At 41.9% G+C, this 16,801-nt stretch overlaps 1 protein-coding gene across 5 annotated transcripts in view; it reads left to right on the plus strand.

Annotated features, from left to right (window-relative positions):
* The window catches only part of nfyc (nuclear transcription factor Y, gamma), a 97,977-nt gene that overhangs the window by 35,380 nt on the left and 45,796 nt on the right, over nt 1-16,801 (plus strand). For all 5 annotated transcript variants that reach the window (XM_059954277.1, XM_059954278.1, XM_059954279.1 and 2 more), the window contains exons 4-5: nt 10,705-10,818; nt 16,428-16,523. In XM_059954277.1, coding sequence (XP_059810260.1) covers nt 10,705-10,818; nt 16,428-16,523 — 210 coding nt within the window. The remainder of the gene's footprint in view (nt 1-10,704; nt 10,819-16,427; nt 16,524-16,801) is intronic.

Below are 16,801 nucleotides of genomic sequence, written 5' to 3' on the forward strand. Positions count from 1 at the left end.
AGTTCAATTTTTCCTGAAGTCGAAATGCTTGTTATGTCTGTCTATGTAGTTAAGATTGTTTATTAGGGTATTTATATAGCTGCTTAACATTGTAAAACAACCTGCAGGAATTTTACTTCTTTGTGACTAAACTTTGAACCTTTTTATTGCAGCTTCTGTCACCCACTATGTGTAGAAACCAAAATCTGATGTGTCGTTACAAGCACTTTGAATAATAAAGTTTGATACATTGACAACATGGTGTACTTTTACATTGAAAAGTCCTGTTAGTTTGACAACTACAATAACCACTCCTCGGCAGTGGTTAGGGCAAAATCCTAATGCTTCAGTTTTTTAAAGTCTTGGTATACTTGGGGTTTCTCTTGTCCATGTAATTAACATTGCATTCTGGATTAAAAGCATTTTGTTGGAGTTATTCCTATTTTCCCAAAATTTAACTTTGCCGATCTGTTGTCTTCTCAACACCGCACACGTTTTCATTCCATCATCCCACTTTGACACCTCCCTTGCACTTCCATCCAGGTTGTTTAAGTAGATCATTGAATGTATTGACTCAGTATTAATTCCTGTGGGACGCAACTGGTAATCTGGCTCTGAGCTGATCCACATTTGTAAATAATTTACTGCTGAGAAGTTTAGCCAACTGTTATTCTATTGTAGTAGCATCATAGTGGTTCCACTAGATTGTGTCTTGGAGAATATCCTGCGTGATGGTAAAAGAGCAAATGCATACAAGAGTGAATGTTCTCGGACTATTGCACTGTTTTCAATTCTTTCGCACAGACTTTGTGGGCTGATGAGTGGCAACTAATGTTTGTACTACTGAAGTGCCAGACAATATCCTTTTCCAGCAGGACGGCCACCTACCTTTGAATTTCTGTCATTGGGACTTCCTGCATTAATGTACTGGAGGTCAACATTGTTATGGAACTCAGTTGGACTGGCCATATATGTCCTATGGCTGAGAGTTGATCAGAGCTTTGGTATCCTGCAAGAAGTATCTTGCCTCTGTCCAAAAACTTTCCACCATCTATTTATAAGGCATTATTTTGCCTCCTGTGTTTTAAGTGTAAATCACTAATGATTGGAGCAGGGGGCAGGGATTCAGATTTCTGGATCATTGGGATCTCTTCTGGGGCAGGTGTGGCCTGTACAAAAAGGACGGGTTACACTTGAATCCTAGGAGGACCAATGTCCAGGTGGGAAGGTTTGCTAAGGCTACTGGGGAGAGTTTAAACTGGAATTGCTGGAGGGGTGGAACCAAACTGAAGTGAGGGAGCAAAGGGAGGTTGGCTCACAAATAGAGAAAGCTTGGAGACTCCGAAAGGGAGGATTAGCAGGTGATAGAGAAGGGACGAGCTCAGTCCGGTGGTTTGAGGTGTGTATATTTTAATGCGAGGAGTATCAAGAATAAAGCATATGAGCTTAGAGGGTGGATCAGCAATAGACAATATACGCAGGAGTAGGCCATTCGGCCCTTCTAGCCAGCACCACCATTCACTGTGATCATGGCTGATCATACACAATCAGTACTCCGTTCCTGCCCTCTCCCCATATCCCTGGACCCCGCTATCTATAAGAGCTCTATCTGACTCTCTCTTGAATGCATCCAGAGACTTGGCCTCCACTGCCTTCTGGGGCAGAGCATTCCACATATCCACCACTCTCTGGGTGAAAAAGTTTTTCTGCATCTCAGTTCTAAATGGCCTACCCCTTATTTTTAAACTGTAGCCTCTAGTTCTGGACTCACCCATCAGCGGGACCATGCTTCCTGCCTCCAGCGTGTCCAATCCCTTAATAGTCTTATATGTCTCAATCAGATTCCCTCTCATCCTTCTAAATTCCAGTGTATACAAGCCCAGTCCCTCCAATCTTTCAACATATGACAGTTCCGCCATTCCAGGAATTAACCTTGTGAACCTATGCTGCACTCCCTCAATAATAAGAATGTCCTTCCTCAAATTTGGAGACCAAAACTGCACACAATACTCCAGGTGGGGTCTCACCAGGGCCCTGTACAGCTGCAGAAGGACCTCTTTACTCCTATACTCAATTCCTCTTGTTATAAAGGCCAGCATGCCATTAGCTTTCTTCTCTGCCTGCTGTACCTGCATGCTTGCTTTCATTGACTGTTGTACAAGAACACCTAGATCTCGTTGTACTTCCCCTTTTCCTAACTTGACTCCATTTAGATAGTAATTTGCCTTCCTGTTCTTGCCACCAAAGTGGATAACCTCACATTTATCCACATTAAACTGCATCTGCCATACATTTGCCCACTCACCCAACCTGTCTTAAGTCACCCTGCATTCTCAAAACATCCTCCTGACATTTCACACTGCCACCCAGCTTTGTGTCATCAGCAAATTTGCTAATGTTACTTTTAATTCCTTCATCTAAATCATCAATGTATATTGTAAACAGCTGTGGTCCCAGCACCGAACCTTGCGGTGCCCCACTGGTCACAGACTGCCATTCCGAAAGGGACCAGTTAATCGCTACTCTTTGTTTCCTGTCAGCCAGCCAATTTTCAATCCATGTCAGTACTCTGCCCCCAATACCATATGCCCTAATTTTGCCCACTAATCTCCTATGTGGGACTTTATCAAAAGCTTTCTGGAAGTCCAGGTACACTACATCCACTGGCTCTCCCTTGTCCATTTTCATAGTTACTTCCTCAAAAAAACTCCAGAAGATTAGTCAAGGATGATTTTCCCTTCGTAAATCCATGCTGACTAAGACTGATCCTTCTACTGCTATCCAAATATGTCATAATTTCATCTTTTATAATTGACTCCAGCACCTTTCCCACCACTGATGTCAGGCTAACCGGTCTATAATTCCCTGTTTTCTCTCTCCCTCCTTTCTTGAAAAGTGGGACAACACTAGCCACCCTCCAGTTAGCAGGAACTGTTCCTGAAGGAAAATGATTACCAATGCATCCACGACTTCTAGAGCCACCTCTTTAAGTACCCTGGGATACAGACCATCAGGTCCCGGGGACTTATCAGCTTTCAGACTCAACAGTCTATACAACACTGTTTCTTGCCTAATATAACTTTCCTTCAGATCATCCTTTACCCTAGTTCCTTTGACCACTATTACATCTGGGAGATTGTTTGTGTCTTCCCTAGTGAAGACAGATCCAAAGTACTCGTTCAACTCATCTGCCATTTCCTTGTTCCCCATAATAAATTCACCCGTTTCTGTCTTCAATGGTCCAATTTTAGTCTTAACTATTTTTTAGCTATTCACATACCTAAGAAGCTTTTACTATCGTCCTTTATATTCTTGGCTAGTTTACCTTCGTACCTCATTTTTTCTTGGCGTATTGCCTTTTTTGTTATCTTCTGTTGCTCTTTAAAAACTTCCCAGTCCTCTGGTTTCCCGCTCATCTTTGCTATGTTATACTTCTCGTTTATTTTTATACTGCCCTTTACTTCCTTCGTCAGCCACGGCCGCCTTTTACTCCCCTTAGGATCTTTCTTCCTCTTTGGAATGAACCGATCCTGCACCTTCTGCATTATTCCCAGAAATACCTGCCATTGTTGTTCCACTGTCTTCCCTGCTAGGGTACTGTTCCATTGAACTTTGGCCAGCTCCTCCCTCATAGCTCCATAGTTCCCTTTGTTCAACTGTAATACTGACACATCCGATTTTTCCCTTCTCCGTCTCAAATTGTAGGTTAAAACATAACATATTATGGTCACTAACTCCTAATGGTTCCTTTACCTCGAGGTCCCTGATCAAATCCGGTTCATTGCACAACACTAAATCTAGGATTGCCTTCTCCCTGGTAGGCTCCAGTACAAGCTGTTCTAAGAATCCATCTCGGAGGCACTCCACAAACTCCCTTTCTTGGGGTCCAGTACCATTCTGATTCTCCCAGTCTACCTGCATGTTGAAATCCCCCATGACAACTGTATCATTACCTTTGCGACATGCCAATTTTAACTCTTCATTCAACTTACACCCTACATCCAGACTGCTGTTTGGGGGCCTGTAGATAACTCCCATTAGGGTCTTTCTACCCTTAGAATTTCTCAGTTCTATCCATACTGACTCCATCCCCTGATTCTATGCCCCCCCCACGCAAGGGACTGAATATCGTTCCTCACTAACAGAGCTACCCCACCCCCTCTGCCAGTCAGTCTGTCCTTTCGATAAGATGTATATACTTGAATATTCATTTCCCAGGCCCTGTCCGCTTGAAGCCATGTCTCTGTTATTCCCACATTGTACTTGCCAATTTCCAACTGAGCCTCAAGCTCATCTACTTTATTCCTTATACTTCGTGCATTCATATATAATACTTATAATTCATTACTCACCTCTCCTTTCATATCAATTCCTATTTCACTTGGCCATACTGTATGATCTCTTCTTGAGCTTTCTACTCCATTGATTGGAGATAGACTTGGAGCTATGATGTTGTGGCCATTACCGAGACGGATGGTGCAGGGGCAGGAATGGCTACTTCTAGTGCCAGGCTTTAGATGTTTCAGAAGGGACAGGGAGGGAGGCAAAAGAGGTTGGGGGTGTGGCACTGCTGATCAGAGATAGTGTCATGGCTGCAGCAAAGGAGGAGGTCATGGAGGGGTTGTCTATGGAGTCTCTGTGGGTGCAAGTTAGGAACAGGAAGGGGTCAATAACTGTACTGACTTTTTAATAGACCACCCAATAGTAACAGGGACATCGAGGAGCAGATAGGGAGACAGATTCTGGAAAGGAGTAATAAGAACAGGGTTGTCATGGGAGATTTTAATTTCCCAAATATTGATTGACATCTCCCTAGAATGAGGGTTTAGATGGGGTGGACTTTGTTAGGTGTGTTCAGGAAGGTTTTTTGACACAATATGTAGTTAAGCCTACAAGAGGAGAGGCTGCACTTGATCTGGTATTGGGAAATGAACCTGGTCAGGTGTCTGGTCTCACAGTGGGAGAGCATTTTGGAGATAGTGATCACAATTCTATCTCCTTTACCATAGCATTGGAGAGGGATAGGAACAGACAAGTTAGGGAAATGTTTAATTGGAGTAAGGGGAAATATGAGGCTATCAGGCAGAAACTTGGAAGCATAGATTGGAAACAGATGTTCTCAGAGAAACATATGGAAGAAATGTTGCAAATGTTCAGGGGGTACTAGCATGGGGTTCTGGGTAGGTACATTCCAATGAGACATGGAAAGGATGGTAGGGTATAAGATCGGTGGTGTACAAAGACTGTTGTAAATCTAGTCAAGAAGAAAAGAGCTTAAGAAAGGTTCAAAAAACTAGGTAATGATGGAATCTAGAAGATTATAAGGCTAGCAGGAAGCTTAATGAAATTAGGAGAGCCAGAAGGAGCCATGAGAAGGCATTGGTGGACAGGATTAAGTTAAACCCCAAGGCACTCTACAAGTATGTGAAGCACAAGAGGATAAGATGTGAGAGAATCAAGTGTGACAATGCAAAAGTGTGTATGGAACCAGATGAAATAGCGGAGGTACTTTGCTTCAGTATTAACTACGGAAAAGGATTATGGTGATTGTAGGGATGACTTGCAGCGGACTGAAAAGCTTGGGAATGTAGATATTAAGGAAGAGGATGTGCTGGAGATTTTGGAAAGCGTCAAGTTGGATAAGTCGCTGGGACCGGATGGGATGTGCCCCAGGCTACTGTGGGAAGCGAGGGAGGAGATTGCTGAGCCTCTAGCAATGATCTTTGCATCATTAGTAAGGACAGGAGAGGTTCCGGAGGATTGGAAGGTTGCGACTGTTGTTCCCTTATTCAAGAAAGGGATAGTTCAGAAAATTATAGGCCAGTGAGTCTTACTTCAGTGGTTGGTACGTTGATGGAGAAGATCCTGAGAGGCAGGATTTATGAACATTTGGTGAGGCATAATATAATTAAGAATATTCAGCATGGCTTTGTCAAAGGCAGGTCATTTGTGCCTTATGAGCCTGATTGAATTTTTTGAGGATGTGACTAAACAGATGGATGAAGATCGAGCCATAGATACAGTGTATATGGATTTTAGCAAGGCATTTGATAAGGTACCCCATGCAACTTATTATTGAGAAAGTAAGGAGGCATGGGATCCAAGGGGACATTGTTTTGTGGATCCAGAACTGGCTTGCCCACAGAAGGCAAAGAGTGGTTGTACATGGGTCATATTCTGCATGGTGACCAGTGGTGTGCCTCAGGGATCTGTTCTGGGACCCCTACTCTTCGTGATTTTTATAAATGACCTGGATGAAGAAGTGGAGGGATGGGTTAGTAAGTTTGCTGATGACACAAAGGTTGGAGGTGTTGTGGATTGTGTGGAGGGCTGTCAGAATTTACAGCGGGACATTGATAGGATACAAAACTGGGCTGAGAAGTGGTAGAGTTCAACCCAGATAAGTGTGAGGTGGTTCATTTTGGTAGGTCAAATATGATCGCAGAATATAGCATTAATGGCAAGACTCTTGGCAGTGTGGAGGATCAGAGGGATCTTGGGGTCCGAGTCCATAGGACACTCAAAAGTTGCTGCACAGGTTGACTCTGTGGTTAAGGCATACGGTGTATTGGCCTTCATCAATCGTGGAATTGAAGTTAGGGGCCGAGAGGAAATGTTGCAGCTATATAGGACCCTGGTCAGACCCCAGTTGGAGTACTGTGCTCGGTTCTGGTTGCCTCACTACAGGAAGGACGTGGAAACTATAGAAAGGGTGCAGAGGAGATTTACAAGGATGTTGCCTGGATTGGGGAGCATGCCTTATGAGAATAGGTTGAGTGAACTTGGCCTTTTCTCCTTGGAGTGATGGAGGATGAGAGGCGACCTGATAGAAGTGTTTAAGATGATGAGAGGCATTGATTATGTGGGTAGTCAGAGGCTTTTTCCCAGAGTTGAAATAGCTAGCATGAGAGGGCATAGTCTTAAGGTGCTTGGAAGCTGGTACTGAGGAGATGTCAGGGGTAAGTTTTTGACGCAGAGAGTGGTGAGTGCGTGGAATGGGCTACTGGTGGTGGAGATGGAAACAATAGGGTCTTTCAAGAGACTCCTGGATATCTACATGGAGCTTAGAGAAATAGAGGGCTAAGGGTAAAGCCTAGGTAGTTCTAAGGTAAGGACATGTTCAGCACTGCTTTGTGGGCCAAAGGGCCTGTATGTTTTCAGTGTTCCTATGTACATCACAGAAAGTAAGAGACTTAATGAGCCTTGCAAACCAGCGAGGTTTAAAGTGGCTGAAGGACTGACAAACTGTGTTCAGGTAAGGTGGAAAATGCTAACTGGGTAAGTTAGGAGTGGAGTATGTTTCAGGACTGAATTGTCTGGGGAATGATTTAGATGGACTGACAATCAAAAACAGGGTTTTGATGTTGGAGATGGAGGCCCGATAAAAGATGCTGATGCTTTGCCTATTCTGCCAGAGATTCAGAGGATTTTAAAGAGGTATTTTTGTAGTAGCTCTCTAATGCTTTGTTTTAACTGCTCTACATGTTCATCTCAAAAAAAATATCATAGGATGGGAGGCATGAATGCTGATGGGTAGACTGAACTTTTTGATATACTCTGAAGAACCACACTAACAGCCTTCTAATAAAAAAAATGCCCGCTTTTCTCTTTGCTTTCTGACACTGGGCCAGTTTTTGGACTAACTTGCTATTATTCCTTTCATCCCATTTTTAACCAATTCTAATGATGGACCTTGTCAAAAAAAATTAAAAATCCATGTGGACTGCATCAAATGCACTGCCCTCATTAGCTCCTTGTTTTCTCAAGTGTGGCTTTCTTTGTGAATGTTTGTATTCTGCACTCACTGTCTTGGAGCACTGTAGCACAGAAACAGACTTTTGGTTGCATCTAATCTATGCCAGCCTGATTTGTCTTGCTAGTCCTATCTACCTGCAGCTGGACCATCCACCTACCTATCCAAACACTCTCTTAAATGTTAAAATTGACAACTACCACTTCATCTACCACTTCTGCCACCAGCTTATTAAATACTTGCACCACTCTCTTGAGTAAAGTAGTTCCCCTTCAGATTTCCCTTAAACATTTCACTTTTCACTCTAAACCATCACCTCTAGTTTTAGTCTCACCCACCCTGAGGACACAAAAAGCCTGCATGCATTCACCCAGTGTTTACCTCAAAAAGATTTCCCTTCATTCTTGTGCTTTCCAGGAAATAATGTCCTAACCTATCTAACCTGTCCCTGTATTACAATTGGAATTGTATTTCTTACATCCGCCTCACAACATGAGGGAGTAAAAGTCTTTATGTTGCGTCTGTGTCGCTATATACAAGCAATAAGAAAGGGAAATGTGGAAGGATATTGTGCAAGCACTAGGATTGTATACATAATTGTTTTGTGTACATGTATGTACGGTCAGATATGCAAACAGATCATGTGTATTGATAAACCGATGGCCTGGTGAAAAGAACTATCCTGTAGCCTGTTGGCCTTAATGCTGCAGTAACTTAATGTTGTAACTTGGGTCCTCAAGCTCTGGTAACATCCTTGTAAATTTTTTCTGCTCTCTTTAAACTTATTGATGTCCTTCCTGTGGGTAGTTGACCATAACTGCATACAATACTTCAGCATCTTGTACAATTTTAACATCCTACTTCTGTACTCTGGTCTTCATAAATCATAGCACTATGTGCCCAAATGACCCCATCTACCTGTGCTCTCACTTTCAAGGAATTATGGATCTGATCCATCTTAGAATGGATTGTAGTAAAGTACACACTACTAAGATTAAACAAACTCTAAAATTACATGTATTCCAGCTTTCCTTTTGAAATAATCAGTATTAGTTGTCCATCAGTCATTTTGGCATAATTCATGCGGCAAGAAGAAATAGAAAAATAACAGTTCAAACCTTTGCAATTTCTACCGTTGGTTCTTTGAGCAGTCTGAGATGTGTATTTCATTTGACAAGTTAACTTACCTACTTTCAAAGATTCTAAACTTCAGACTTTGCTTATCTTCTACAGTATTTTGCAATGTTCTCTACCAATAACATTGACATGAACCTCTCACCTTCCACTCTCCTCTTTGAAGACAGTTGCAGAGTATTCATTCAGAATCTTATGCTGTGCAGGTTACTTTTTACCCCTAATAGACCCTACCCTATGGTTGGGGTGTCAGTGGGAAAGCATTAATTGGATGCTGGTGATTCAAAGAATGAGGATGAATGTTTTTTTTAGATATAATATCAACTTCAATAAGATGATATGATTTGACAAAAATGGTGTGGAAATAGCTTCTTCAAGGTAAATTAGTTTTGGAGTAGTGAGAACCATTCCAGGAAGAAGTTGCAAAAGTTTTATACTAAATATGTTTACATTAAAAGGATGAGACTCTCTAGATAGTTGAAGTATCTGAAAAAGATTGTTTAAAGAAACAAATGGTCATATTTTGGAAGAATGGAGCAAATGGGATAAGCAAAGATGAAATAAAAGCTATGAGAATCTATAGATGCGTAATGAATAAAATCTGTAATATAGAGGAAAGTAGAATTGGGGCCTTTGGAAACTATGAAAAGGTAATCAGCTTATAGTAAAGGTTAGAGAAGGATATGAGTCCAACTCTGTTGAGCAGCTTGGTTGGCGTTCATGAGTTGGGTCAAAGGACCTGATTTCCATGCTGTTGACTCTACATAGCAATGGAAAATATAGATATGGTTTTAGATGAATGCTTGGTATCTGTCTTTACAAGAGCTGTTGTAATAATACAGGTATCAGTTTTTAAAAAAGTTTGAAATTCTTGTAGTAGCCTTGGTACTGGTAGAGTAGAAGGCTGATATGGTACCATTACTCAAAGGAGAAGAGAAAAGGTTGAGTAACTACTAACCAGTCAATCAGCAAGCAAATTATTGGGAAAAGCTTCCAACGGCAGCATAAATCTGTATTTAGTGCAGAAGAGGTTTATCAAGTACAGCAAGACTGATTTATTGAGAGAAGGTTGTGTGTGACTAATTGAATCATGTAAAGAGGATTAATGGAAGTATGGCTTTTGAGGTAAATCTATATGAATATTAGCAGGATGTTTTTGAAATTCTTGCATGTAGATTAGTCACTAAGTCTACAATTCAAAGAAAGGTAGAGAGTTGGAATGAAAATGACTCAGTGGAAGAAAGCATAAAGTAATCCAGTCTTGCTCTTATTACCTTTTTGTTTTAATTAGCTACCAAGCAGTACCAGCACAATGTACCAATTGTATATTCCACAATGGTGTTTAAGTGCAGGTAAATATCTCATGGTTTATAAGACAATCACCTCAAGTCAGTTCAACAATTATGTAAAGTTTGCATGTTTGTCCACATAGTCATTTCCTGGTAGAAGGAGTAGCAAAAAAGTATTTTGAAATGTTGTCTATTAGCATATTACTTCCTAAATTATCTATAAATTTGTAACTAAAACCCAGACTGCAAGTTGGTCAGTTTCAAATTGTATAAGAACACTAAATCAGGGATCGGTCAAGAGTCCTTGCCTTATCCAACCCCCATCCTTCCCCGCAGCTACAATTTTCCACTCTTGGCAGCTTTTTCGTAACTTTCCTCTGGACTCTCTCCAACACAACCACATCTTTGGTTGTGAAACCTTCTGTAAGCACCAAAGCCTTTGTTATTTATTAGAAATGTAGTGCTTTGATTGGCCTGTTATATAAAGGGCAAATGACAGGAGAATTTTTTTTTTCAATATAATCTCCACATGCTCTTTTTCTCTTGCAGATGATCAGCGCAGAGGCACCAGTGCTCTTTGCAAAAGCAGCTCAAATTTTCATTACTGAATTATCCTTACGAGCATGGATACATACTGAAGATAACAAACGCAGGACCCTGCAGGTACTTCAGAAAATTAGGTTTGTTAAATAGCAAACTTGAGTGAGGTTAAGTCATATTGTGATAGTCTAGCAAGTAAGTTCAGTTGAAGGGGGCTAAGAATAGAAATACTAGCTCTTTCTCTTCACACAGATGCAACCTGATCTGATGAGTATTTCCAACATTTTCTGTTTTTATTGTGATAATCCAGTATTGGATAAGATTGACCAAACGACCGTGCTTCAACTGATCACTTTCTTCAGGACAGGATTCAGATGTCAATTCAACCGGATTCATAAAGTAATATAGCATTGAAGCTGGCCCTTTAGCACTGATTTAAAAAAAACAACTTAGTTAAGCCTTTCTGCCTTCATTCGGCCCTTACCCCTAAGCTATTCCTATCCATGCATCTGTCCAAACGTGTGAATGTCCAGCATTTCTGATCAGTGTGAAAGACAGGAAATATTTCAGAATTAATCCTTAAAAGTGGAATTTTATTATTTCAGACACTGTTTACATATTTTTATTAATGAAACCCCGTTGGTTTCCCTGGCTGCACAAGTCTAGGAAAGATGCAGTCCGGTTTGTGTGGATGCTGTAATTTGCTACCCCATTACAACTCAGTGCCAACAACTAACAGACAGCACACTATACAGACAGACATTGATCCCTAGGGAAATTGGGTTTTGTTACAGCCACGCGAACCAAGAATAGTGTAGAAATATAGCAATATAAAACCATAAATAATTAAATAATAATAAGTTAATCATGCCAAGTGGAAATAAGTCCAGGACCAGTCTATTGGCTCAGGGTGTCTGACACTCTGAGGGAGGAGTTGTAAAGTTTGATGACCACAGGTAGGAATGACTTCCTATGACGCTCAGTGTTGCATCTCGGTGGAAAGAGTCTCTGGCTGAATGTACTCCTGTGCCTAACCAGTACATTAAGGAGTGGATGGGAGATGGCATGCAACTTGGACAGCATCCTCTTTTCAGACACCACTGTCAGAGAGTCCAGTTCCACCCCCACAACATCACTGGCCTTACGAATGAATTTGTTGATTCTGTTGGTGTCTGCTACCCTCAGCTTGCTGCCCCAGCACACAACAGCAAACATGATAGCACTAGCCACCACAGCCTCGTAGAACATCCTCAGTATCATCCAGCAGATGTTAAAGGACCTCAGGAAATAGAGACGGCTCTGACCCTTCTTGTAGACAGCCTCAGTGTTCTTTGACCAGTCCAGTTTATTGTCCATTCGTATCCCCAGGTATTTGTAATCCTCCACCATGTCCACACTGACCCCTTGGATGGAAACGGGTCACCGGTGCCTTAGCCCTCCTCAGGTCCACCACCAGCTCCTTAGTCTCTTTCACATTAAGCTGCAGATGATTCTGCTCGCACCATGTGACAAAGTTTCCCACCGTAGCCCTGTACTCAGCCTCATCTCCCCAGCTGATGCATCCAACTATGGCAAAGTCATCAGAAAACTTCTGAAGATGGCAAGACTGTGTTGTAGTTGAAGTCCAAGGTGTAGATGGTGAAGAGAAAGGGAGACGGGACAGTCCCCTGTGGAGCCCCAGTGCTGCTGACCACTCTGTCTGACACACAGTGTTGCAAGCGCACATACTGTGGTCTGCCAGTCAGGTAATCAATAATCCATGACACCAGGGAAGCATCCACCTGCATCACTGTTAGCTTCTCACCCAGCAGAGTAGGGCGGATGGTGTTGAACGCACTGGAGAAATCAAAAAAACATGACCCTCACAGTGCTCGCCTGCTTGTCCAGGTGGGCGTAGACAAGGTTCAGCAGGTGGACGAACCTTATTAATATCCTTCCTGTAATTCGGTGACCAAAACTGCACACAATACTCTAAATTCAGTCTCTCCAATGCCTTATACAACCTCACCATAACATTTCAACTGTTATATTCAATACTTTTATTTACAAAAGCCAATGTTTCAAAAGCTCTCTTTATTACCCTATCTACCTGTGATGCCGCTTGTAGGGAATTTTGTATCTGTATTCCCAGATCCCTCTGTTTTACTGCACTCCTCAGTGCCCTACCATTTACCTTGTATGTTCTACCTTGGTTTTTCCTTCCAAAGTGCAGTACCTCACACTTGTCTGTATTAAACTCCATCTGCCATTTTTCAGCCCACTTTTCCAGCTGGTCCAGATCCCTCCGCAACCTTTGAAAACCTTCCTCACTGTCCACTACACTTCCAATCTTTGTATCATCAGCAAATTTGCTGATCCAATTTACCACATTATCATCCAGATCATTGATATAGATCACAAATAACAATGGACCCAGCACTGATCCCTGTGGCACACCACTAGTCACAGGCCTCCACTCAGAGAAGCAATGATCCACTACCATTCTCTGGCTTCTCCCATTGAGCCAATGTCTAATCCAATTTACTACCTCACCATGTATACCTAGCGACTGAATCTTCCAAACTAACCTCCCATGTGGGACCTTGTCAAAGGCCTTACTGAAGTCCATGTAGATAACATCCACTGCCTTCCCTTCATCCACTTTCCTGGTAACCTCCTCAAAAAGCTCTAATAGATTTGTTAAACATGACCTACCATGCACAAAGCCATGTTGACTCTTCCTAATAAGTCCCTATCCATCCAAATACTTGTAGCTTCTATCTCTTAGTACTCCTTCCAATAATTTACCTACTACCTATTACAAACTTACAGGCCTATAATTTCCAAGATTACTTTTTGAGCCTTTGTTAAACAACAGAACAACATGAGCTATCCTCCAATCCTCCGGCACCTCACCCGTGGATACTGACATTTTAAATATATCTGCCAGGCCCCTGCAATTTCAACACTAGTCTCCTTCAAGGTCCGAGGGAATACCCTGTCAGATCCTAGGGATTTATCTACTCTGATTTGACTCAAGATAGCACACACCACCTCCTCTTCAATCTGTATAGGTTCCATGACCTCACTACTTGTTTGCCTCATTTCCATTGACTCCATGCCAGATTCCTTCGTAAATACAGATGCAAAAAACCCATTTAAGATCTTCCCCATTTCTTTTGGTTCCATACATAGCTGACCACTCTGATCTTCAAGAGGACCAATTTTATCCTTTACTATCCTTTTGATCTTAACATACCTGTAGAAGCACTTAGGATTATCCTTCACCTTGACTGCCAAAGCTACCTCATGTCTTCTTTCGCCCTCATGATTTCTTTCTTAAGTTTTTTTTGGGCTTTTTATACTCCAAGCACCTTATTTGCTCCCTGTTTCCTATACATGTCATGCATCTCTCTCTTCTTCTTTACCAGAGTTCCAATATCCCTAGGGAACCAAGGTTCCTTATTCTTATTCACTTTGCCTTTACTCCTAACAGACAAACTCTGCACTCTCAAAATTTCTCCTTTGAAAGCCTCCCACTCACCAACAGCATCCTTGCCAGAGAACAACCTGTCCCAATCTACGCTTTTTAGATCCTTTCTCATTTCTTCAAATTTGTTTTTTTTCCACTTTAGAACCTCAACCCGAGGACGACATCTATCTTTATCCGTGATCAAGTTGAAACTAATGATGTTATGATCACTGGAACCAAAGTGTTCCCCTACACACACTTCCGTCACCTGTCCTAACTCATTTCCTAACAGGAGATCTAATATTGCATCCTCTCTAGTCGGTACCTCTATATTTTGATTTAGGAAACTTTCCTGAACACATTTTACAAACTCTAACCCATCTAGACCTTTAACAGTATGGGAGTCCCAATCAATATGTGGAAAATTAAAATCCCCTACAATCACAACTTTCTGTCTCCTGCAGTTGTCTGTTATCTCTCTGCAGATTTGCTTCTCCAATTCTCACTGACTATTGGGTGGTCTATAATACAACCCCATTCATGTGGTCATACCTTTCCTGTTTCTCAGCTCCACCCATATGGCCTTGGTAGACAAGCCCTCTAATCTGTCCTGCCTGAGCACTGCTGTAACATTTTCCCCGACTAGCAGTGCCACCCCCTCCCCCCACCCTTCATTCCTCTGCCTCTATCATGTCTGAAACATCGGAACCCTGGAACATTAAGCTGCCAGTCCTGCCCCTCCTGTAGCCAAGTTTCACTAATGGCTACAATGTCATAATTCCACATGTCAATCCATGCCCTCAGCTCATCAGCCTTCCCCGCAATACTCCTCACATTGAAATAGACACACCTCAAAAGATTATTACCACCACACATAACCCTTCTATTTGTGACTTTGCATGCAATTTTTAACATAATTTATTTTCACCCCCACTCCACTATCTACTCTGTCACTCTGGTTCCCATCCCTCTGAAAATCTAGTATAAACCCCCCCCCCCCCCAAAAACCTCCCTGCAAGGATATTGGTCCCCCTCTAGTTCAGGTGTAACCCGTCCCTGTTGTACAGGTCCCACCTGCCCCAGAAGCGGTCCCAATGATCCTGAAATCTGAAACTCTGCCCCCTACACCAGTTCCTCAGCCACGTGTTCATCCTCCAGAGCATCCTATTCTTACCCTTATTGGCACGTGGCACAGGTAGCAATCCTGAGATTACTATCCTCGAGAATCTGCTTTTTAACTTCCTACCAAGCTCTCTATACTCACTCTTGAGGACCTCCTCACTCTTTCTTCCTACGTCATTGGTACTGATGTGTACCATGACATCTGGCTACTCACCCTCCCACTTCAGAATGCTGTGCACGTGATCAGAGACATCCCTGACCCTGGCACCCGGGAAGCAACAAACCATCCAGGAGTCTCTGTCACAATCACAGAACCTCCTATCTGTACTCCTAACTATCGAGTCCTCTGTCGCTATGGTTAGGAGCTGTACTTCCTTTCTCTCACTGCACTGTTTGCCTGGAGTTGTTGCATTGATTTGCAGCTGCAGTGAATGAGTTTGAGAAATCAGGCCAGTGTATAGCTCTAAACAGACTTTCCAGTTTCTGATTTACCCTCTGCCTTGATTGCTGAGGGGTGCAGTTGAAAGAGGGTTCTATTATTTTTGTGTTTTAATTCTATTGGCCAAGGATTTCAAGTTTTTAGATGTTGCCCATTCTTTGGATAAATAATATTTTGAAGGGGCCATTGTTTATAATATAGTATAATTGTTGAATACTTAAAACAATTTTTGACCTGGATGACATGTTGAATTTATTACCTGGTTTTATTTTTGATTTTTGAGTTAATTACATTAAAGCATTTTATTACTGATTGATTATATGCCAGAGAGAATAATGCCAGCCTGGTTTCTGTAGCGTATAATTGTTAAAATTTACAGGGTAAAATTTTCTTAGAATTTTTTTTGTACATTCCTTAGAATGTAATGGACTGCACTCCATTAGTAAATCCCAAGCTGGGCATTATTTCAGGTGCTGAAAGTTTTGCTTTGATTCTGAAAGTGAGGTGAAATGTGGAGTGAAGATATTGTGTTTGGTAAACCTGTAGAAACCTGATCCTACAAATCCTAAACCTCCTCACTTCTCTTCACTCCATCACTCCCAATAAATTGACGCTTGTTGGGAAATTTCTCCTTCCCTGTCAGCATATTGGTATTGTATTGTTATCAGTATTGTGGCTTTGCCTGCTTCTGAAGTATTTTTTATGTTTCTCTTTTTACAGAGGAATGATATTGCTATGGCCATCACAAAGTTCGATCAGTTTGATTTTCTAATTGACATTGTTCCTAGAGATGAGCTGAAGCCCCCAAAACGGCAGGTAAGGAGGAGAAACAGGGTTATTATAAATCAAATTTGCACTTCTCAGACATACTGAGCTCTCAAATCTATTAGTGTAGGTTGTGTATCATTGATCACTAAGAATGGTGGTGGCTGAATGTTTATACTTGTTCCTTTAAAGTTGGCGGTTGTGGCTATGCACCACTTAACCCTTTTAAAGAATGATGATATTTGGTGGCATCTTGTCCTTGTACATTGTGTGTTGGTGTAAAGTATTGGTGGTGGGAATGCCAGGGTGTCATGCTGTCCTAGGGAGGA

Source organism: Hypanus sabinus, chromosome 30 (genome assembly GCF_030144855.1).
Source record: "Hypanus sabinus isolate sHypSab1 chromosome 30, sHypSab1.hap1, whole genome shotgun sequence".
In the NCBI taxonomy this organism is placed as follows: domain Eukaryota; kingdom Metazoa; phylum Chordata; class Chondrichthyes; order Myliobatiformes; family Dasyatidae; genus Hypanus; species Hypanus sabinus.